Source organism: Bicyclus anynana, chromosome 3, assembly GCF_947172395.1.
Source record: "Bicyclus anynana chromosome 3, ilBicAnyn1.1, whole genome shotgun sequence".
NCBI lineage: Eukaryota > Metazoa > Arthropoda > Insecta > Lepidoptera > Nymphalidae > Bicyclus > Bicyclus anynana.
In genome coordinates this window covers 18,867,916-18,893,988 of record NC_069085.1, presented here as the reverse complement: position 1 = coordinate 18,893,988, position 26,073 = coordinate 18,867,916, and the positions used below count along the sequence as shown (strand labels likewise).

The 26,073-nt window shown below is 36.1% G+C and overlaps 1 protein-coding gene across 1 annotated transcript in view; it reads left to right on the top strand.

Moving 5' to 3' along the window:
- LOC112049332 (uncharacterized) overlaps positions 1-26,073 on the top strand; it is a 92,495-nt gene that overhangs the window by 42,728 nt on the left and 23,694 nt on the right. Inside the window, exon 2 of the mRNA XM_052891193.1 lies at positions 22,583-22,806. Within this exon, the coding sequence (XP_052747153.1) occupies positions 22,583-22,806 (224 nt within the window). The remainder of the gene's footprint in view (positions 1-22,582; positions 22,807-26,073) is intronic.

Sequence of the window (26,073 nt, the reverse complement as noted above, 5' to 3'; positions counted from 1 at the left end):
TAAAGAATATGGTTCTCGGTGATCGTCATCACATGAAGTACAGACTTAACAGCTAGGCGTCACGTACACGGGCGCTGGAACACCAAAAAGTTTAAAGTCTAGAACACCAAAAAGTCAGAAGCTAGAAATATATTTATAGCAATATAATTTTTTTATCTCTACAAATAACTAAAAATCGTCATTAACAACCCATATTCGACTCACTGTTGAGCACGAGACTACTCTCAAAATAAGAGGAGTTAGGCTAATAGTCCACGCTGGCCAAATATGGATTAGCTGACTTCATAAACTTTCCTCTACCGTTTGCGACACGTGATATCTAATTTCTTAAAAATGCATTAACTGATAAGTTGGTGGTGCATGCCCCGGAACGTAATCGAACCTACGTACTCTGAATATCACGCCACTAGGCTATCACGGCAATCAATAATCAAAAATGAATGTAACATAATAGTCGTACATCGTAGTAATTTTCGTGGCGGAGCCATTATCGGCCCGCTCCGACTCAAGGACGAAGCTATTAGACGTTATTAGTGATTACATTTTGTTATTTGGTGTTCTAGATATCAACTGTTTTAGTGAATAACGTAAGTGGATGCCAGATATATTTTTTGTCTTTTCCATGTACTCCAAACGTAACTCATTATTAAAACGATTTTTTTTTTAATTTTAAATCCAATTTTGTTATCCACCAAAAAATCCTCTATGATATGCCTTCACATTGATATAAAATAACAAATGTACGATTCCAAATGAATGTGTTACTGTCATATTGTTCTCGCTGCACGTGAATTAGAATTAGAATTTCATTATGAAAGTTCGCTCGTACCGTACGAAAGTCGTATTTGCTTTAATACAACCTAATGAAACATCATTACATTTTCATATAATAGATAAGTAGATAATTATGAGATACCAAAGAAAATATAGTTCTTCCCATTCTTCCAAAGAAAAAGAGTTCAATTAAGATTGGCCAGGCCTACAGCCTACAGCGTCGCTACGCGGCTACGTTGTTTTCGGCTACGATGCTACTACGGCGTAGCGGGTGAACGGCCCGGTCGTATAATGGAGCGGTCGATACCCTCGCTACCCGCCCCGCACCCCGCTACGTTACCCCCCGCACGACCGCGCCGCGCCGCCCGAGCTACGAGGGGCGTCTTTCTTAAAAGAGACTTAAAATTACTTAGTTCATGTAGTAATGAGTTTTTTTTTTTAATATACGATTAGCTATGTAAAACTGTTGTAATTAGCGTAATTATAATCTAATTAACTATTTGTTGCAGGTTTAATGAAAGAAAACTATGAAATTAATTAGTTTTATTTTATCGATAAGAAGTTGAAATGTTTTCAACTTGAACTAAAGCCTGGTTTCTGGGTTAACTGGTAGTACAATCATCATACGTCGTCATATACGCCTTTTACTTATTTGGAAAGGTAAATAAAATATTAGATATACCTATGTAATGATGGAACCTGAAGCTTTGCTAGCTTTATAGGTTGAGAATTATTAAAGTACTCGCTGACGCCGCGTGGTTTCACGCGCGTGGTTCCCATTTTCGTAGGAATATGGGGATAATATAGCCTATAGCCTTCCTCAATAAATGGGCTATCTAACACTGAAAGAATTTTTCAAATCGGATTAGTAGTTCCTGAGATTAGCGCGTTCAATCAAACAAACAAACAAACTCTTCAGCTTTATAATATAAGTATAGATTTATAACAATGTCACTATACCAAAGCTTAAGCAATTATTCATCATTAAACGACAAGATAAATAAAAAAGTAATTATAAATAAACTAAACTATATAATGTACGTTTATTTTAGTCTAAAAAGAAATAAAACTTTTGTATTGATCTTGAAGTTATTTGTTATTTCTCTTTGAAAAGTAACTGACCTAGATTCCGGAAGATAAAATAGTTTCTTAACTTAATATGTGAACGCAACTAACTGCCTTATTGTATAACTGTTACTCGTAACTTGTTCACTTTTTGGTCATGGTTTAATTAATTCTGGGTCAGGTAAAAAATGGGTTATTGAGTTTCCATTGCAACGCTTGAAACAGCCTGGAGTTGTAAAGTTGGTAGAATATTGCAAACCCTGTGTCTCGGAGTGCACGTAAAGCCATCGATCTTACTCGTCTTCTACCCGTACTACCAACCACTATTTTATTGTTTCATCGGACTATGATTGCGAAGAAATATAGTTATTCACTAATATAGTTTTAGCTTCAGTGTGGAACACAACAATGCAGCTTAGCTTGCAATTAGCATTGCTGTACATACCGCATAGAGCGGCAATATTGTGATAGTATATGTCTTCTAGAGTCAGGTAGACTATTAAATAAAGTTCGAAGGGCCGATGGACGCAAGGTCCAAAGATGCTGGATCGGCGACCCAACGCCAGAAGTGTAGTGTCAGTCGGCCCCAGGGACAACCGGCAGAATTATTGTGAAGAGCTAGTTCTAAAAGCCTGTCATTGTCCAAAAATAATGCACTAAAATAAAGTTGTTCGCTGAGTTTATTTTTAAAACAACATGTCGTGGCTTGTTTAGCGAACCTGTCGCGCGGGGCACCGGACCGATCGCTGCAGAGTGTTCAGTGCAGTAACTATTGGAACTTTTATTTTTAAAGATGTCCGAAATTGGGCCCACTTTTCAGAACGATACAGAAATTAAAAAGGTCCTAAAATTCGTGTATATTTTACTAGATAACTCCAATAGAATCTTAGCCGAAATAACATTCGCCAACAGGGAAAATTATCTGATTTCATCATTTTTAAACCGACCGCAGTGATTTCTATATTATGCTCTTTGATGCGTAATTTACTGATTGTCAGTTGTCTTTGCGGGCTCTCAATGTCAAAGTCAATCCATAAATGAGATGTCATTGTCAAATATAATTATAAACATAATTTTATTATAATATATGTCAAGTTAGTGTCAAACCCTTACTAAAACCGTCGCCTGTCAGTTAGACACAGATAATGGAATGAATTTTATTTCAAAGGGATACGAATTATAGCCCACTTGTAACAAGTAATTTAACTGAGTAGGCAAATATAGATTTCTTTGAAAATTGGCCTTATGAGTTTTCTTTGATTATTCTAATTTATGGCCAATTTTCAGCTCTGTATCATTTGTAAATTTTGAGCCCGATTTTGTATCCAGACTGGATTTCTCCTTTTTAAGACCATCTTCATTTGTCCAGTGATAGACTGAGTGACTTCCCATCATGAGGTGGAATATTTAATAAAATATGTAGTTAGTTAATCTATAATACACGTGCTTGTATATTGTAATATCAACATAGGATATTAAGAGATGTCTGAAGACTTATTCGTAACGTAAGTCATGTGTAGCGGTCAAGTTTTTGCTGTCATTGTTACCCGTCCCCCGTCCCCCGCGGACCATCGGGAGTGTTACAAACGATTTTTCCAAGCTATAGTAAGCAAATACAGCCTGGAAAGCGTTTGCTTATAGATGTCGATTCCCTATTGACTTGTAGTTTGAAACGGAAACGAAAATGGAAAGGCATTCCACGTATTTATAGTACGAATCAGTAGTCGGTTCACAAAAAATGCTATTGAATTTAATATAGTGCCTACGCGAAGGTGTTTAAGTTAGCTGCGAGTAAAATGAAAAATCATTTTAAAATGAAATCCGATTTACAAGTGAAACAATTGGAACAGAAGGCGGCAGACTTCCTCCGTGGCGTCGCGCCACGCTTGTGAATTTTAAAATATCGGATTTGAGCCGCAGCGGGCCGAAGGGGATTTTTATTTTTAAAATCATTCAGGTTTGTTTCCAACAGTTCGCGGCGCGGAAGTTGCATGTTTCCAAATATAACCCTCTATCTAGTGTATTGTTAGACTTGTAACAGATATATATACAACCTCAATAGCGGGTAGAAAGAAATTTGAAACCGGTGAATGAGGTCTAGGGTTCTACTGCCATCGGAATTTTTCGATCATAAGGTTTTTGTTTTAACAATAACAGTGCAGTCTGTCATAGTTTAGGAAGTACAAGGAAGTACATCTGGTTAGTGGGAGGCTTCGCCTGCGAAGACGTACCGCCAAGCGATTTGTCGTTCCGGTACGATATCGTGTAGAAACTATAAGTGGCGTGGATTTTCATCCTACTCCTAACAAGCTAGCCGCTTCCACTTTAGATTGCATCATCACATCCGGTGAGATTGTAGTCAAGGGCTAACTTTAGAGAATAAAAAAAGGCCGCCGCAAAATCGTCCGCATGAAAAGCAATGGTATTATAACGTACGATCTATTAAAAATGTATCTATAAGTAATGATGAAAACCGCGTTAAAATTCGTACATTACTTTATAGATGTTAGCTTAGACTTTGTTATACCAAAGGAAAGCTATTTGTAAACCATAATTCGACAATATTAAATGACGATTGTTTAAAAAAGTGCAAAGGAGGTTGGCCAAAGTGGGAGTCACATTCTGAAGTGTCGTACACATACCTTTGTATTAATTTAAACTATTATTTTATTGATGTTTGTAAAAGAAATATTTAGATTTTACAAAACGGGAATCGAAGGAAAAAAATTGTATTTTATTAACAAAAAACAACTTGTTGCCTACGACTGATACGCCTTGTAGTATTTATGAAGCAATTACGCAGTTGTATGTCGGCGGTGGTGTTTTTCACAATTATGGATAGATAGGGTACCTACTAATTTTAAGGTATATCTTTTTTCTCCCTGCTTTTCGAGACTGCTTACCATTTGCTTTTTTCTTATTTAAATCATGATAAACAACTATTAATAAGTTTCCATTATGTACGCTACTTCGATCTGCTAGTCCATTCTCCTTTACGCCCGCTCTTAGTAGATTCATCCTTCCGAACCGGTTAGAATCGCTAACAGACTTGACATTTCAAAAGTGCTTGTAAACTAAGCCCACCTCTGCGCAAAGTTGGTGGGTCAGCTATTAGTTTAGTGCCCCCATAAGGCAAATGAAGCCGCACCGCCTTGGGCGATGTGTCGTTAGGGCCGTAATTGCCGTGGCGGGTCGAGGGCGTGTCGCGCTGGCCGCGTATCTCTCGCCACATATTTCACCCACGACGACCGTTCCACGCACAGGCAATAATGGGCCTTATTGTTGTATATTTGAATAATAAGGCTAAGTATGCGTGGAGGCTAGCAAACCAGTTCGTGCTATAAGTTGTGTTAAACTTGGAGTACGTTTGTAGTGGTGTTTTTACAATCTGATTATTTCGTGGTCTCCACACTCTCCTATTCTTAGAGGAGAGGAAATATGGACATAAGGAGGGAGATCTAGGCAAGTAGTCGAGACAGACAATTAATGATGAAGATTATTATGTACTCGTATATTATTATTAAAAACTGATTTGTTTGTTTGCATTGCTCTGAAACTACTGAACCGATTTGAAAAATTCTTTCACTATATTTTATCCCCGTATTCTTACGGAAACGGGAACCACGCGAGTGAAACCGCGTGGTGTCTGCTAGTAATAAATAATTTGAACCAGTTGAACCGTCACGCGTCGCTTGTACGGTTGTGGCCTAATGCATGTATTTAGGCCTCGTATTGCATTACGGCAGCAAATTACGCGGAGTGCCATTAAACTGTGTAGATAACGAGGACATATTTTCTGGAAAAATCTGGAATATGCCAACATATTTCCCTTTACAATTCTTACCTGATGTAGGCCGTGTTTTTCCTTCACCGGGAAAATTTTTCCATTCTCTTCCTCGCGAATACCGAAATGCTTTGTAAGGTTATGGGTGCCTCCACACGTGACGTAGTTTAGCTGCTGATCGTGAGTAGGTTGCCTTCAGCATTCCATGCGTAGAGACAAACATAAACTTGGGTACGATAGATTGGTTGGATTGCTGGGGGGCCACTGCAGGACAGGTCTTGGTCAGTCCACCTGATGTGGAGGGGGGTCGACCAATGCTGCGCTTTCTAGTGCGGGGCCATTCCAGTAACTTTGGACGTTAAGCCACTTCAGCTTCGCGACTTGTTAAGCTGATGTCAGTGACTTTGGTTATTCTACGGATTGAATCCTCATTTCTGATTCGGTCACGTAGAGATACTCCGAATGGTTTACAACCAAGTCTCGGAACCACCAACAGACCAAGTATTGGGGGGTCAAGACCAAATCTATAGCTTTTGTTGCATACGCACGACCGAGCAAACTCAACCAATCTTTATTTGTAGTAGTGTTTTTTTTATTTTTTTATTCTTTACAAGTTAGCCCTTGACTACAATCTCACCTGATGGTAAGTGATGATGCAGTCTAAGAATGAAGGGGGCCAACTTGTTCGGTGGAGGATGAAAATCCACATCCCTTTCGGTTTCGGTAGTACAGCTTTTTATGATAATGCTCGTTCATGGAAGTACTACCGAACAGCTTATTTTCGCCAAGCAGCATTGTTATGTTTCGCTCCGAAGGCCGTCAGGTTAGCTATGATACTTACATGGTCTTCGAAGTTGCAAGATAGATGGCTTACCTTAACAGCAGATGAGCCGACTATTATTATAAAGAGACTCATTTGAATCTATAATCTGTACCTAATATACAATATACATATACGGTATATACGGTACGGTACGGTATATATATATATACCAATAAAATAAAAGCAAAGATCTTTACTGTTATTGTGATTTATTACATCGAGAGATTGAGATATCATGAGTACATCATGATATCTCGAGAACCACTTGAGGCAGTTTATAATTAGTGGACGTGACGACGTACCGCTAAGCGATTTAGCGTTCCAGTACGATGTCGTGTAGAAACCGAAAGGGGCGTGGATTATCATCCTCCTCCTAACAAGTTAGCCCGCTTCCATCTTAGACTGCATCATCACTTACCATTAGATGAGATTGAAGTCAACTATCTTGTAAAGAACAAAAAAATAAAATAAAACAAAAAACGTCCCCTAAAACGAATTTTGAGAGAGGGCCAGGAGATAAGGAAATCTGAAGGCGGACGAAGACGCAGGCGTCCTCTAGTTTATGATATAGTAGGTATAGACAAAAATGTACAGACAGACGCTTCGTTCCAGCATTATTAATGTATAGATTATTATCATTAGTACATTATCATGTATACCGCCGTGCGTGGAAGCTATTACCAAATAATTAAATCTAATAGCAGGTGGCTTTGGTATATTAAATGTACAGCAATTGTGACAAATTTACTGTTATTAGGCGCTGATATATGTATTTACATTTTTACGTTGATTTTTACGATAGTTGATTACAGCAAACATTTAAATAACTTACTCGTCGTCAGGAGCGTGCATAAGGTTATCGTGCACTTTGCTTACAAATTATACAAAATGGATGGATAATTCCTTCTTCAATACTGGTCGATGAGACTTTAGGGTAGGCAGCAGGGGCGATGGTTCCTAACAACCCGATTCCTTTCGGGTTACCTTTAAAATTTGAGAATTTTACGGACGCAAATAATTTAACGAACACGCCAAAAACACTAAAAAAATTAATGAACGGGTTACCTACGATAAATCTTAGTCTTCGCTACTGGTACAGGGCATTTTTGCATCTAAAATGTGCATTGCTCGACATTACAGCAATCTTTTGAAACCTAAAACAAAATAAGCGTGTTTTTTGCTCAATAGATTAACAGGTGTTACTTAACAGTGGTTAGCACGGATTATGTAGTCTTAGCAAGTCCTGAGACCTCCAAGAAAGTCTCAGAAAACTTGGAGTTAAAAAATTACTTTCCTGGACTCAGGAAACCCTTTATAACCCTATTAAAATAAATTGATTTGTACGGTTTACGTGTAAATAGTCACATTTTCACTGAAGCATCCATAGATATTGAATCGACTCAATTACAAATTGAATTTGCATTAGAACTTTGCAATGTGAGCGGTGACTAAAGTTAGAACTTAGCTACTTATCTATGTATCTAACTCTACTAAAGTTTTTGGATCCTATTTCTAACAATCCTGACTCCGACAACCTATTAATTATTACTTACATGTGCAGATGCCAAAAAACATATTTTGTATAGATAATAAATATGGATATGTAAAATCTAATATATAAAATTCTCGTGTCACAGTTTTCGTTGCCATACTCCTCCGAAACGGCTTGACCGATTTTGATGAAATTTTTTGTGCTTATTCAGTATCTATGAGAATAGGTTTTTTATATGACACTCGCAAATAGCGTAGCTTTCTATTGGTAAAACAATTTTCCAAAGTAAGATAGGGAAGTAGGGGTAGGGTAGGGGTAGGATAGGGGTGAGATAGGGGTACGGGTGGGATAGGGATTAGGGTAGGATAGGGGTAGGGTAGGGTAGGTTAGGGTAGGGTAGGGTAGGGTAGGGTAGGGTAGAGATTAGGGTAGGATGGTAGTTGAAAGTTTACATCGAGTTTCACGCGGACGAAGTCGCGGGCGTCCGCTAGTAATGTATAGTTTAGCTGTCTATGCGAGATTATCTCTCACTTGAATAAAGTTTGAAACAGTTTTCTCTTTACGTATAGATTGCAAGTGTCGAATTTCATATTGAATAAAACGTTGTCTGCCTGTTCACTGCATTGCAGCGCGGAGCGGAACTTACTTGAGAATTCGCGTCACGCTGCATGAGCGAAATATGCGCGAAGCTCGCGCGTCACGGGGTTGCTGCCTAGTACAAGAGCTAGCGGTATTTTTCCACCCGTCTTCCTTAAGAGTGTGCAATATGTAATTTGGTGGTTACAAATGGTTATGGATCTCAGACTCTGGAAAAGTTAAGAGCCTCATATTTGGGTAAATGATATTTCAAAGTGTTAGCTTCGTTATGACTATACAAAATACACAATTTGTAAAACTTTTCTCGATAGTTTTTTTTTTTGAAAATACTTACATGTTTTGCTCACATTTTGCTTTCAATCTCAGGAAAAGCAAACTTATATTCTTAAATTTTTGTTATGTATAGAAAATTAGGTATAAATCTTGAACATGGCCGTTTTGTTTTTCGTTATGTTGTTTAATTTACTTGCAATTAGGTAAAAATGGTTTTGGCGCTCACGTCATAAAGTTTGCTTCGCGCGTCAATCGCTCCGTTCTTTTCACTCACGTGAAAGTCATAATTCGGCATCTCACTTGCGCTTCTAATTTTATCCATATCGTACCGACACGCTGCGCGCTTTAATATAGTGAAACTTAAGCTGACACTGGGGTTTTAACAGTATTACATTGATCTGGATTAATTGAAATTTTATTTACAGGATGTTTTCAAATTTATCTCTATTATTGAAACTATCTTTAATCTATTTTGAGGATTTCATTCTGTAAGGTAGCCTCAATAGCTCAACGGTTGGACTCATCACCGAGGGGTGGTGGTTCGATCCCCACCCGTTGGTTTATTGTCGTACCCACTCCAAACACAGGCTTGAAGACTAACTGGAGGGAAATGGGAATATTGGTCATATTAAAAAAAAAGATAATAATTTTAACAAGCTTAAATATATTATTTTATTAACTTGTAACTGAAAAAACTCAAATATTAACGGTGTCAAAATCAAAAAAATCAAAATCAAAAATCATTTATTTCAAGTAGGCTCAGTTTACAAGCACTTTTGACACGTCAGTTGACTATTTGTAAAGATTCTACCACTGTCTTATTCTGTCTTATTCTTCTTTCTGCTGTCGGTTACACAGTATTTAAATATTCTTTACGAAAACGTACAGCGAAGTTTCATTTTATTAATTCCTTCAACCTTTGTAATCTTTTTCCCGCTCCATTTTTTGTAAATACTACTTTAGAAGTCGATATTACATTCATGGTCCGATGGGCGGAGATTGAACCCAAAACCTTTCGACCTTAAGACCGGTCCGTTAACTAAGTTATTATTGAAACTCTTCAGTAGTTGTGATATTGCTACGACCCCATCGAACCCAATACCTTAGGGGTTTCGAAACTATAATATTGAGGCTCTTAAGTCGTTTAAAGTAATCGCCACGATCTCCTACACTACAGTTGACGCGGCACTTTCGCATCACAGCGCCAGAGTAAGTCAGCTCGTGTAATTTCCTGACTCTAACGAGTTAGGAGCAAGTTGAGGATTATGTTTTGAATATTACAATGTTCGCGCGCACGTACTAAATGTATCAATTCGAAATAGTTCGCCACCTTGTATTGCCATCATCTGCATATCATTTGCTATTTGTACCTTTTCGCTATTTCCGATTGTCGTGAATTCGTTCGAGACTACCGAAGGAATGTTATGTTTTTCGAGCATAGATGTATATATACCATGCATTATGTATACGCTAATTTCTTTGGCAACACTATTTTATACACTATTTTGACGGAGTTAAACATTAATTGTTGATATATTGTAATGTAAACGCACACACTCGTGATTTACTTAATCACTAATTTGATCACTCAATTACTTTCACTTAATCGAGTACTGTATCTACTTAGTACTTTAGATAATACACTACATATTGCTTAGTACCCTACTGCTATCGCTGTAATACTGGAATGAGCTCCATCGTCACGAGAGGCTTGTATTTATACACTCGTTACTTAAATAGTTGGTATATTGACATCATGTTCGTCACTGGCATGACCACGTGACATAGACTACATCCGGCTGTCAGAATATGACAACATCCGGTACTAACACTGAATTTTGTTATGTCAACAGTATACAGCTGTTGACATGCAGTCCTTTATACTACATCTATCATTAGATTAGTCATTTTCAACAGTTGTTTTTGTTTTTAATTTTTTGAATATTAAGTTAATTTGATTTTAACTAACATTATTTAGATAAGTACTAACTGAAGTGTTTTCCAAAATTTTGCTAACTTGAATGCATTGTGGCATAAATGAGAATGTTAGAGTTACGCCGCATTGAATGAATAGGCATAGGCTCATGATTAATAATCCCGGATGGGTTCCAAAATAGTGTTCACTGTAGTAAGTATTTTTTTAAGATAGCTTATTATAAGTTATATCTACGCCTTTATTAGATATCTTTGCAACAGATAACCTATTTTCAAAGCTTTGATAACGAGACACGGTATTACATGGAAGGTATGCCTAACGTGACCATACGTCCTACTTTCGGTGGGACAGTCTCGTTTTCAGGCTTACCCGCTGTTCCCAGACGGTAAAATTCGTGTAATTTTTTCGTGATTTATTTACTCGTACAACTATAGACGACGTCCCGCGGTTTCACCGAGGTAGTTCCCGTTCCCGTGAGAATACGGCAATTAAATATGTCACTTAGCTTATGACACTCACAAATAACGTGGCTTTCTACTCATAAAAGAATTTTCAAAATCAATTCAGTAGATCCAAAGATTACCCACTAAACAACACAAACTTTAATTTTTTATAATATTACCTAGTTACCCGATAAAATAAAACAAACCCCAATATTTTAAAACTAATTCAACTGACAAAACAAAAATAATTACTTAGTAATTCATTTACTTCTACTAGATTATTTGATAATAAGTATTTATTTATTATTTTGTTACTGTTCCACCCACAGAATAGAGAGTAAATCCAGAGTGAGTGTTTACAAGCTGCGTGGTGAAGCCGGTGAAACCCATAAAAATCAAACGTCCTTGACATCCGCATACTCTAACAAACCTTTGTCATAATTTGTATTTCAAAATTTAACACTGACAACAATTTCGTAAATTAATATAATAATCAATAATTACCAATAAAAAATCGTGATAGCCATGATAGCCCAGTGGATATGACTTCTGCCTCCGATTCCGGAGGGTGTGGGTTCGAATCCGGTCCGGGGCATGCACCTCCAACTTTTCAGTTGTGTGCATTTTAAGAAATTAAATATCACGTGTCTCAAACGGTTAAGGAAAACATCGTGAGGAAACCTGCACAACAGAAAATTTCTTAATTCTCTGCGTGTGTGAAGTCTGCCAATCCGCATTTGGCAAGCGTGGTGGACTATTGGCGTAAACCCTCTCATTCTGAGAAGAGACTCGAGCTCAGCAGACGACGACGACCAATAAAAAATACTCCATCTTATTCTTTACTTTTTGTTAACAGGTTTTAAAATATTTAAAAACCTATGACGTCATTTTTCTTGAATAATATTCAAAATTATTGATGCGACGGTTCATGTCGTACTAACTCGAGAATGTATTATTTATACCACAGCTACACAGTTTTGAGCGGCTACCACACCGTTGTATTTATCTGTGGTTCCACCATAATATTTTAGTAAAAAGGAATTTTTTTTTTACTTAATTTAGCAGATGTCCCGCCCTGAACAAAAAATATATGGTCACGTTAGGTATGCCTACAGATAATAATAAGAATTTGTAAAATGGGCCTTTGAGGGCTCACATTGAAAACATTCGAGATATTCTGAATTTTCCGAGCACAGTCCCTCACGGAAAATGTATTTACGTTGAATGAGGAAATTCGACGATATTTTTTCTAAAACCTTTTGACAACTGATACCTGGATATTCAATTAATGCCTTGAACAATTTCCATCAGGTATCATTCATATTGTCAGGTATCGTTGATCGCGAGTTACTCTATTTTTGCGATTTTTTCTTTAATATCTAGTAAATTATTTAATTTATTTTTAAACGGTAAAAAAAATGTTGCAAAAATTGTAATTTAAGCGTAGGTTTCACGTAAAACAGACAAGTCCTTTGAGTTAAAATCAAAACGTAATTTTATAAAAAGCACTTTCTATATAAATTAAAAAAATAATAATAAAAAAAGTGTTTAATTTACAGATATTTAAAACAGTAATCAAGTTTTTTGTTGTATGTATTAGTAGCGGACGGGGTTAAAACCACCTTTTGGCGTGATTCCGAACCTTTATGCCCGGTCCAGACGGCAACGATAACTGCATGCGATTGCGGAGTCTGTCAGTTTGTTTTCGGAAAATCCAATCAAATCATCGACCAATCAAATGTTTTATTAATAACTAGTAGACGCCACGCGGTTTAACCCGCGTGGTTCCCGTTCCCGTAGGAATACGGGGATAAAATATAACCTATAGCCTTCCACGACAAATGGGCTATCTAAAACTGAAAGAATTTTTTAAATCAGACCAGTAGTTCCCGAGATTAGCGCGTTCAAGCAAACAAACAAACTCTTCAGCTTTATAATATTAGTACATATTGTCGATAGTTGATAAATAACTACTACTTCTTAATTAAATTACTGCTTGGGAGATTACTTTAAGTATCAGCTCAAACTAGAGCTCTGGTTGGACATTCTACTAATCAATTTGTATCAAAAGGCCTCTTCAAGAGACTACAACTCAAAGCACTGTGCGGTAGACACTCGAGTACGTACAGAAGCGTATAGTACTCGTAGCTACGAGTATATAGTGGCTGCAAGGATGTTAGTACTCGTAGCATTATGCACTTTGCCGGAAACTTGAAGGCCGGAACGTCATTTGTATAATTTATCCGTAAGTGGGCGGAGTACTTTAGACGGGCCACGAAAAGGAAGATAAGCGACTCGAGAGCACTTATGTATTAAGGATAAATCCAACAATGATTGACATCAATAGAAACTGAAATAAATTAAACTATTGCAAAATATATAAATATTTCAATATAAGTATACTTTTATTAGCTTAATAAATATACATTTTCTAATAGATATATTATAGATATTTTACAATTATAAATTAGCAACAATATAACCTGCTTTAAAGATTGATTTTTGAATTGGTATTTTATAAAAAAGCTCCCACTTTTGGGAGTTTGATTAATAGCAAATTAAGGTCAGAGTGGTACATCGAACATTTTGGCTTGCTAGGAGTAGTAGCAGCAACTCGATGACCTATAGTATGTAAAAAACGTCTATAATCAACATAGAGTGACGAGGTTTTTATAACACTAATATCGAAATGCTTAAAAATGATAATAACTATCACATTTACAACATATATTTTGTACAGCGTTTCCGACTTTGGCAAATAATATGTTTATCGTTTGTAATACCTGCAAACGATGAAAATGGTTGACAAAGCTTTAGTTTACTTATTCAACAAGCAATGCTCAGCAAAAGCTTCAAAGAAAGATGCAAATTATCAACTTATTTGTCAAAACACCTTTAGTTTGACAGTAAGTTTGTATATAATGATTTATTTATTTTGCTATCATCCGCGAAAAGTCGACGAACCCATGCGACAACGTCACCCAGGTCCGACAAAATACTCTCTACGTACGTTTCACCCCGAAACCGGAGCATCCTCAGGATTTGTTGACTCTACAACGTGCAATTGCAAATTATTTTGATGATACGGGTGATAGCAAAATAAATAAATCATTATATAATCATGATGAACTTCCGTAAAGTAACGCCTGCTTCTATCCAATAGTAAGTTTGTACATTTCCAAGGCGTTTAAAGTGTGATGTATTATGTGGTTGATCACAAATATTTGCACGAATTGAAAATGGTTAATTATATTAAAAAATAAAACATTTGTCAACGCTGATGTTCATAAACTAAGAGTTAGTAAACTCAGTCATAATACAGTTGCGATCATTTTTATTGTGTAGTCAAATAGAAGCATTTTAATTAAATTAAAGAATTGTACACCTACTATTAATATAAAGATCCGGAAAACTTAAAGGCCGGAACGTCATTTGTATAATTTACCGTCGAGTGGGTGGAGGGCTTAAAGCGGGCCACGAGACGGGAGATAAAGAACAGCGAGAGACACTTGATATGTATTCCGCATTATAGCGTTTTAATTTGAGTGAAACAGTCTTTAATGGAAATAAAAAGAGGGGAGTTTAATGTTTGCGCTCTTCCGCTATTGTGTATTACTGTATACGATACGTTGTTGAACCTGTTTGGAACGTTAAAATGTAAATAGACAGTTAAATGTTTACAGCGCAGTTTGTTTTAACCTACATAAAAGAAAAATATATTGTAGTAAAGTACATAATTATATACTTACTTGAAGATAAACTTGGCTTGATTAATGAGTATTCTAGTTGTATCGTATGTTGAAAGTTTGTGCTTGTATCAGTATCCAGACTGAATACATAAGGGTACAAAAATACGATTTACTTTGAGAAAATGTGGGTAGTTCTCAGCGCTGACGTTTTCACCTTGGCGGGGGCACTGCCGTGCCTCTAGATGAATGTTTGTACATTGTACATATTCTCATTTTATCTCCTTTTATTACATATATAAATAAGGTTCGATAGATAAGAATATAAAATATTTGATTGATCCTTCTCTCCTTTAACGAGCGCACTTAACGGAAGGTTGCTACAATCACATCTTTATGGACGATAAAACGGGCATCTGGCGGATAAATGAATTGAATAACTGGCGTTTGCGTGTAAATGAATTGATAAACGCCTCCGCCCCGCGCTGCCCCATTATGCCCCATGCCGCCCCATGCCGCCCCGTGCCGCCCCATGCCGCCCCGTGTTACCCCGCGCCATCCGTCGTATACCGGGAGTAAAATCGAACATAACGAGATGAATTGTTAATGATATTGCCTTTTTGTGTATCCTAATGCTCGATATTGACGAGCTTTTTAAAGATCGACGTAAAAATGAAGGGTGTTATAAATTTGACATGTCTATCTGTTTATCTGTGTGTCTGTGTGCGCCTCTGTGGCGTCTTAGTTTATAAGTGAATGGACCGATTGTGATGCGGTTTTTTTCTATATGATGAAAATCGACGACCTCCGTGGCGCAGTGGTATGCGCGGTGGATTTACAAAACGGAGGTCCTGGGTTCGATCCCCGGCTGGGCAGATTGAGATTTTCTTAATTGGTCCAGGTCTGGCTGGTGGGAGGCTTCGGCCGTGGCTAGTTACCACCCTACCGGCAAAGACGTACCGCCAAGCAATTTAGCGTTCCGGTACGATGCCGTGTAGAAACCGAAAGGGGTGTGGATTTTCATCCTCCTCCTTACAAGTTAGCCCGCTTCCATCTAAGACTACATCATCCCTTACCATCAGGTGAGCTTGTAGTCAAGGGCTAACTTGTAAACAATAAAAAAAAAAAAAAATCTGATCGAAAGCCTACTACTAAACAAGACCTTGGATAACTTAAATATAAAAATAATAAATGAAACTAGATTTCAAATTAAGAATATAGTTGTGCTTCACGGTTTTGCTTGTATATACCTATAGCCCATGGCTTCTAGCTTTTCTTTATCCAACTCTGAAAGAGACAATATAAGATCTAAGTGTGTTTAAAAGAAGTCTCAAATAAGTGTAACGACCCGAAGCCCAGATCACGCTTATTTTATCTTTAGAGGCTATTTAAACGATGTCCCAGACAGGATTCGTCCTTGGTAAGGCCTTGTTGTATTATTACTAGACCAATTTACAAATACTAATTAGAAAGCTATTTGTAAATAACTTAATTTACAAAAATGTAAAAACTACGTACCTATTACGTACTTAACTACCTAAAGCTTAGCCTAAAAACGAGCCGCTTAGCTCGAGGCGTGCCGAAAAAATACGCACAATCGGGTAAAAAGTCACACTACCCGATATTTATAACCAAACCTGAGTCACAAAACGTGATTCTGTCAATGTGCAAGTGATACAGCAACATCGACAGTATATCTGTCTCCCTCTTCTCATTTCCCGTCTCGTTGACGGATTACGGATGTAGCGAAATTAGTTACTTCTTAAAGTCGCAGGTTTGTTCCAGATTTAGGGCCTGTTTCTGTAACGTACATTTCCTCTTCATCACGATCAATTGAATCCTCGTTTCTATTTAATGTATTTTAACAGGATGTTATTTGTATTGGCTGTGTTTTTTTCGATTGATGTTTGTTGTTTTGTTGTTGTCAATACCATCAACGCCCGAATCATTATATATTCATTAATATTAATTGGGTCTTAATAGCTCAAATCAATGGAAGTTTTTCTTTAATCCTTGTTATTACTATTATTGTTACTATTACTGTTTATTACCTTGAACATTAAAAATTCTATTATTGAAAGATAATACAACAAATCCATGATTACTTTTTATATAAGCATGACTTATTATAACGGTAGTATTCAACTTGTATAATGTAGAATGTGGTCGCTAAAAGGATTTACCACAGTGATTATTATGATTCCACTTCCGCGAGGATTTACAGAAACAGCGGCCTTTGATGTAATTCCAGCACACACGCGAGATTATGACGTCATAGCGGAACTAAGTAGGGGGGTGGGGAGGAACCTCCCCCCTCAGAGATCGCCCAGGGAAATACAACTGCCATGTTTAATTTTCCATCGACAAACAATTACAGGCACATAAGGCACATGTTATATTGTTTAACGTGAAGACTGAGTATACACACTATTGCACTTTACAATTTCAATAGTTAACTTGACATTATCTGGTTTTTTAATAGCCATAGGGCCAGACCTCCCTCCTTTTAGAAGAGGGAATTTGGAACCTAGACCAGCTGTGCTGATCCAATTCGAGAGGGCTTAGTCTGATGAATGTTTGATTTTATAATGTCCACAACCTGATAAGTGTTTTTGCTCCTTTAGGCATATCCTGTTTTGACCTTCCGGAAGCTTTTAAATTTATTATATGTTTCATATTACCATAATAATCGCAGCAGATGGTCGGCAACAGTTGGACGTAGGTAATCTGTTGTGACTTTAGACAAAGACCTTGATGTAGCTGTATCCAGCAATCTCCTCATTGTTATCTGTTTATGTTGCTCTCCGAAGTATCAATAGTCCAAGAAATTCCCAATTCTGACAATTTATTAGAGTAAAAGTCACAATATAACATAGCCTGAACCAGAATTCTAACACAATATGACCTCATTATCAAAAGTAACATAGATTACAGAGGACGAACAAATTAATCCGAAGTTTAAATGACTTGGGCTCTCCTGCCCATAATCGAATTTCGACTTCTTCTTTAAATATATATTTACTAAAAAGTTCAATACATTTATCGTAATGAAATCAAGACGTTTAATCCACCGTATCGGCAAGTTTGCCAATTTAATATGAACCCGATGCTGCTGCGTCTATATTGCTTCCTTCGCCCGCGGCAGTTCCCGGTGCAGTTCAATTTTCTTCACCGCCTTATTATTTTGTTTGTTATCGCTGGTATACGTTTCATTAGTGGCGGTGAAAAATCTTATAGCCTCTGGCAAATTGACTGGAGTTTTTATAATATTAAACTCTGATGCATTTTGAATGTAGGCTCTCATATTTTCTATTTAAATTTGTAATTTCATCTCTCACAACTCAGTTTGTAGTGATACAATATTAGTAAACAAGAAAGGACCTAAAATGTAACCTTGTGTTACACTCATAAATGATGACCTGATCATGCCAGCTAATCAAGTAAAAAGTAACGGTTTCAAGGCGGTGCATTATTATTTGCCCTCTCACTTGTTTGCGTTTCATATTCAATTTCTATAGCCTTATAGTTTTTTCTACCTACTATATCGCCTACTTAACATTAAAACAAAGCCACTTAATAATTTGTTCTTTTATTTCCATTCTTAAAACACAAGTTACTTAACAAATAGCTTTCAATAAATGCTGACGCGGAAATCTGTTAGATATCAATAGTGATTAAAAAATCAAGAATAACTCAAACGGACAACTGAATGTACAAATAATTTTATGCAATTAGTCTACAAAGTCGACTATTTATTTACACAACTATAAATACTACTTACTTTATATAGTGATTATATAAGCAGTCGATACTTACATCCAAAATCGATATCAAATATTTGTTTTCCCAAGTCATAATCCCATGTCACAGCCAACGCTTCGTGTAGGAGTACGCTTACGTTAGTAACGCTTGTAGGTACATGTAAAAGCGATCTACCTAATCCTGCGACATCGTAATAAAAGTTCGAAACAAATTTGGTCATAGAGTCTGAATAAATGTATCTTTTGAATTTGACTAACCTAGTGGGTTGAAAAGAGATGTTGCAGGTTCTTGCCGGCAGAGTTGACAAAAAACTGAGCAAGATTAGAAAATAATTAAATCAAAAAATATCTAAATGGCATCGACATCCAAACCGGAAAGGTCTAACTAAAGAAATATAGTCAAGAATTTATACAAATTGGTTGAAAAACATAATAAAATTTCGATATTAAAATAATTTATCTTCCGAGAAGATAGCAATTGCAAACAGACGAATTTCACTCTTCACTCAAATTTGAATTTGAATAAAATTTAATACAATTTTGACATTAATTTGAGAACCTTTGATTACGTCAAAGGTATTCCAGTTATCCAGCTAAGACGTGCGGTGTCTCCGTACCCCTATTCAATAAAAAGCGAGTTAATATCGTGGAATCGTCGGGAGTGTTCGCTCGCAATAAATACTTCTCACGCGGCACTGAGGAATGCCCTCGTCCTCCCTCCGCTCCTCGCTTCATATCGTTCACCTCACGATAAGCCGATATCGTCTGAACGTGATGCGATGGCTTTCGCATATTAGTTCGTGTAGTTAATCTTGCGAAAGGACCGATAGGTGACTTTCAAACCTATTCGTTGTAATATACTAGCTATTTCTTGCTAAATGTGATTTTTCTATACATCAGATTGGTAAACCAATACCTACCTATTTGCCTATTTGTTCTTGTCGTAAAGACATCCAGGTTGATAGATGAACTTCTATGTGTTTTATCTCTATGTCTATTTTTGAAGCTCTGATAAGTTGTAGGTTAAATACAATGACGATCTGCTGAGCACCTAATGCGTGAAAGTGGAACAAACAAACACTCATTTACATTCGTAGTATTTTGTTACTGTTTCCTTTAGTTACCATATTTATGTTTATTACATTAATTTTGAAAGCTGCGATTGAAATTAATCTAGTAACTAATTTTACGGTATAAACATATTTTTTTTTATACATAGGTAATTAAAAAAGTTATTCAAATTTAAATACCTAATTAAAAACATCAGTAAAAAATAAATGTAAAAGAATGGTAAAATACAAGCACACAGAACAGAATTCTTATTTTACATTTGTCTAGAGCGAGGAATCCTGCAGGAAACTTGCACATTTACTTTGCTTCTTACAGAATCTTACTAACATTTAACATTCTTTACAAAGTAATAGTCAAACAGATTCCAAGAATAGTTGATATTGAAGTTCTCTTAATGAAAGATAGTGTAGCCGTAGTCGACAAACAGAGAGCGACTCTTAAGTGTAATTTATATGAAGTATCAGAGAGATTTGCTAGTTTCAATATGAGGAGATGTTAGTAACGGAGTTTGTGACTGTTGATCTTATACGCCACATAGTTTAGGACAGGGGGACAAGTATTTGAGAACTTGTATGCTTACAACATACATATGTATACTATGCGCTAGGTATCATTTGACGGTAGTGCCGAAAGTTTTATTTAAGTGATGTATAGATTTACTGTGTGCTGTATATTTTACCAACCTACATATATTTTTGTCTTTTAACCACCGGTTTAACTTGTATTTGGCAATTTCTTTCATTACACAATTTCTTATATATTTATATAATTTATTAATTTATTAATACTCGAATATACTTACAAACTTTTTTCATTCTATACAAGACATTCTTGTATGGAAGATTTTCGTTTTTTAAATAGAATGTCACAAACCATATTTTGCAGATTATTATGCGTGTTAATTGATGGAATGCGTTACTAGCAATTTATGTCTCTAAATCTTTTATATGAAAATATGGTGTGCTCTAACGGTATTCACAATACGAATATTTTAACTTCTTAGTAATTATATAATTATAATTAGGATAATTCTATATTTCTAATATACACTTTTTTATAATGTAATAAAATAACTATTAATCATATCAGTCCAAGTGATCCGTGACTCCTTCTTCTTCATCCATTTATAAACAAGTGCTAGAGTTAAGGCGCAATTAGACTACCCTGCCTTACCCCATTGCCATACTTGTTTGTTTTAGTTTGGTGAAATCATCGAGCGATTTAATAGTGTTTTATAGTGTTAATTTGTTATAACTTCAATATTTCCTTGACTGTCAGTCCGTATATTGACAACAACCTGCAAAGCACCTTTGCCGTCATTAGTCCCAGCGAGGAACTCTGTGGGTACTTCCAGACCCGTGGTTTCTCCAGTCACCATAGAAGCCAGGTCCCTTGGAGTGGGAGCTGCGGAGATGCTGCTAATGAGTAAGAGGACTGTCACGGCCGACAAAACACTGCTACCACCCCTGAAAATAAAAAATACTTAATGTACTATCAAGTTTATTGATAAGAACAGATAACAGTCAGTTAATGTTATTGTTAAGAAAATATTGTTATAAAGAAATTTTCTTGTTATGTTCTGTTAGTCTTTTTAATAGATAACAGGCTATGTACAAACAAACTCTAATCTAGCATTATGAGTAAGATACTAGTTAACATCAAAAATATCTTTAAAATAACCCATATTATATGTACGTCACAATCGATAACAAGATTTATAATTTTATCTTTTTTTTATATATACGCTTAATGGTATCATAATGATTATTATTAAGTAAGCGAATAATAATTATTATTTATCTACTTAACTCTATTGATTGTCTGATATACTCCTATATGAGTAATAAACAATAGAATCATAAAAAATATATATTCTCCTATCCAAAGTCGTTATTTCGCCATTTCACAAGTTACAGACGGACTATAAATTTCGTTTTATATGTTAATACTAACAGACGCCCGCGACTTTATCCGAAGCATTCACTTTTTTGTCATTTGTCATATTTGGATAAATTTAAATATGAATACATTTTTATCATGACCAAAATTAAAAACAAAGCACACATTTATTACAGAAATTAGCATTGAAGTTTTAACTATAAAGTTGTAATTTTATAACTTAAAAAATTCACTCACATAGCTCTAAGTCCAGATAATATAGTAACTAACTTCACTCACAGATATATTCAGCTCAAACGCTAACCGAGTTATGATGAGAGCACTCAGATAACCAACGCTACAGATAAATGGATAGCAGATAACGTTATCAAGATGAATATATCCAGTGCGGGGAACTTGTTACGAGATATTTAGATACGGGATATGTAACATTTCAATGAGAGCTGGATTTTGAGATGACATGACAAATGATTCATCAAATAAATCGAGTTTTTGGATAGTAAAAAATACGTGTGCGTCTCGGGTCCCTCGACAGAAATTAACAAACTAATTGCTCTCATTAATTGTATCTAATTCATTATTGAATTTAATTAAGAATAGTATGAAGAAAAAAATTAAATTGTATGAAGTGGTATGAAATAACAATTATTTTTTTCTCTATTGTCAGAGAGGTGTGAAGAACATTGACAGCAACAACATTTTTTTTATTAAAATAGTCTGTGATCGTAAAATCTGTTGTGCTATTAGCTAAATGTAAAAAACCTTTCAAATCGGAACGCAACCGAAAGTGTATAAGTATTTTCTACAAATTGTACAATTTGTAGAAAATATTGTTAGAAATAATTTGTATAAAAGAAAAAAATATATAACAATTTGGCAGCAAAAAAAAGCATAGCGACACTTCCAGGAGTTCAGTCACTGAAAGCCCTAATAACAAACGCAGTAATTGTCACTAATTAGCATTGTCCTTGTCCACAGATTACATGGACTCGCTATGCAAGGACCACTTCCTGCAGCGACAGTACCGCAAGCTGGACGGCGGCGTGCTGTGGTCGCGCAACGAGCGGAACCTGGACTGCACGGTCACGTTCCAGACGCACAGCATCCTGCAGCGGTTCATGCTGCACTTCGACCTGCTGCAGCTGGACTGCAACGACCACTTATACGTGTACGATGGCGCTCACGCCACCGCGCCGCCGAAGGTACGTAAGAAATAAAATAAATTTATTCAGATTTAAAAGTTACAAACAGTATCCTACCCTACAGACAGCATGTCTGTCTGTAACCCTTAAAAAGAAAGGGTGTACAGCTCAGCATATGCCAGCGTACGTGGTCAACAACCTTTTACAGCCTAGGAGTACTGAGATCGATACCCAAGTCAAGTCTATGTTAGGTTTTACATTCTCTAATTATTGTATGCTAAAGGCGCATAAAGTACGTATAAAGTACGCATGATTACTGTCACTCATCGATCTATCGATTTTATATAGGACAGGCAAAAGCTGTCCTAAGAGTACAGAATTTTTTTGTGAGTGCTATCCATACTTAAACAATGTGAATAATGTAATTCATAGTGCCAAAGAAGAAAAAGCCAATGCAGAAACCATTAACGGAATCTCGATGTAGAATCTCTTATTCAAACAGACGAAAACATTTCAATTTTAAAGAACATTTCTAAAATAAATACCTACCATTTGACTACATTAACGCTATTCAATTCTAACATACATTCAACTCTATATAATAATTGCTCGAGCGAAGTACATTAAATCAATTGAATACAAAAATTTTAATCCATATCCCCCATTACGAAACGAAAGGATCACCGGCGGCTTTTAAAATACCTTTCATATCATTTTACCTTTTAATATAATATCACGTGATGAGTAATATCGATATCATTTCCAATTTGGAGGTATTCCAAGACGTCGCGAGCAGCTATTACGACGAGACCGATTATTCCTATTCCCCCGCCATTCACTCCCCCTACTGCCGATCTCATCGCTAATTTATTAAAGACGCCGGAGTCTCTGCTTCGTCTATGCTAATGAGGCCTTCTAAATGACAGATCAATAAGCCTCACGTCGAATGCCAACGGATCAGGTGGACTGCTAGAGATGTTTTGGATCCAAGTTTCCAACTATGATTAATACTAGTGATTAATTATACAGATAACTTAACGTTATTTAAAAATAAACTTTTAGTTAAATGTGAAAAGGCAAATACTTTGACTATAATGTGTCTATGGGCAAATATTGAAAATATCCTGTAATTATTCGTCAAAAAAGATCAACATTGAATACTCAATTTGTCCAGCAATACTACTCGTAACTTTGGAATTTCTACAGATAGAAATGGCAGCTCTACTGCAGCATCATAATTCAGGATGTGCTTCGATATTGATTCTATACAAATTGATAAATTCATTTATAATTAAAATGAAATTTTAAGGTGATATTTAAACAATAATATGTAAATTTCATTTTAGATTTAATGTCTAAAACAGTCTGTAACTGAAAACTAAACACCAGAGTCGCAAGTTTAGTGATTCTATTTAGAAGGTAGAAAACAAATATAAAGGGTCCATATTTACCTCGGCTGCAAAATACTAACAAATCGTAAAGCGCCGCTAAGTATATGCAACAAGCAGCAAGAAAATATATAATTCACGGGGAGTATGGTAATGAGGCTCAGGCGCCGGCCGTCAGATGTCCCACCTGCTTAATAATTAACACGAAACTGCGAAGACAACCTCCGCAAAATTTTAAATTCAAATGCCCCCAAGTTCGGGTCAGCGGGACTCGAACAAAGGGAAATTCTGCCCATTGTAGAAAATGACGATGGACTCCTGAGTGGTTTTCTTTTGCGTCTCGCTTTTGTTTGTTTTTCCTTATCCTAAATACACACAATTTGGTTCCGGAGCGGTTTACCTCAATCCCGTGATGAAAGGTAGTGAGGCCACATACCTATGTATGGGAGACGCTGGGAAATTTACTCCATTTTAGCATATAATTTATGAAACTGAATTTGCATTATATACATTTTTTAATTTTTTTTTTATTCTTGATAGACTTGCGTTTGACTACAATCATGTCTGGTTAAAAGCAATGATGAGGTCTATAATACAGGTTATAGGTTGGAGCTTAAAATAAAAGCTTGGTCATCTTGCCTTGAAGGTGCACCAATTATAAGTGTTAGGAAACACAGAAGAGAATGGCCTTGCACATCTTCGCTGTTCTTATTAGTCGTCGATGCGTCATTTTTTGTGCGAGTCGACTGGACATCGACAACAAAAGGATGCCAAGTTGCATGGATGGACTAAATTGAAAAGATCAAGTACAGGCTTATCTTCCATAAAAAAAAGTGCATGATAAGCCTTTTTTTAATCCGGACACGGATCAGCAAGTGTGTCTGCTTGTAACTTCGTAGATTCCAGAGGAATGGATCCACCTATAGCTCTATTTATCAAGTAGGTACCTACTCGTAATTTTCCTATTTAAGTGATTTCATATTCTTCATACCAAACATTACGTTTAACTCATTCAAACACCAAAGTTTTATCAAAATCTTCATCATACTGAGCTAAGTACTTTCTCCAGGAAATCTTTTAATAAAAAATCGTATCCAAACTCCTCTGAACACAGTCGCATTTATAGATTTGCCAAGATATACCAAGAGTCTTTATGGAATGGTCACACTAATAAAGAAAGTTTCGTTTTGCCACGCCCGTGGTGGTTCTAAAACAAGTCAACAGTTGATTCAACGCCCTGTATGCACGGACCCTAAGGGCGATAGTATTCTGTGTGTGTTCCAAATACCTCACTTTAATTTTCTATTCATCCGCTGTCACCGTTTAAAGTTTAGAGCATGAATACTTAAAGCTGCGCTCGGCCGCCGCTCTACAAAAATAATTGAGGCTTCACTTTAACGGGACATTTTTCATCATCATTCCTTAATTTTGGGGATTTGTCGGAGTTACAGCGTAGTGAAGTGCCAATGACATTTTTTTTCTTTCTTTCTACTTCTCGTCAAGTTTGTTCAATTGACTCTCTCAACATGTTCAGTAGCCAACGTGTCTGCGAATTTATTACCCGGTCTGATTCGATGTCAAAATTGAAGATTTACTGTCTAACCTGATTCTAAGTCAGATTTGTTAGACAGAATCAGAGTCAAAAACATAGTCAGAGTCAAAGTCTTCATCAAAGTCAAATTCATAATTTATTAAGAACAGGATCGTTTATTTTTGAAAGTCGGTACAATTTATAATGTAGGTTTATTGTACAGTATCTAGAGAAATTAAAAATAATTTAGAGAAATTAAAATTTATTAAAATTAACTGAGACAAATACAATTAAAATAATGCATTTTATTAATTAATCAGATTTTTCATGTTATGTTATGACTAGCAATGCCTGTGACTTTGTCTGCGGAATCCCTATAAAATTTACCTTTTATTTACTATCTTTATT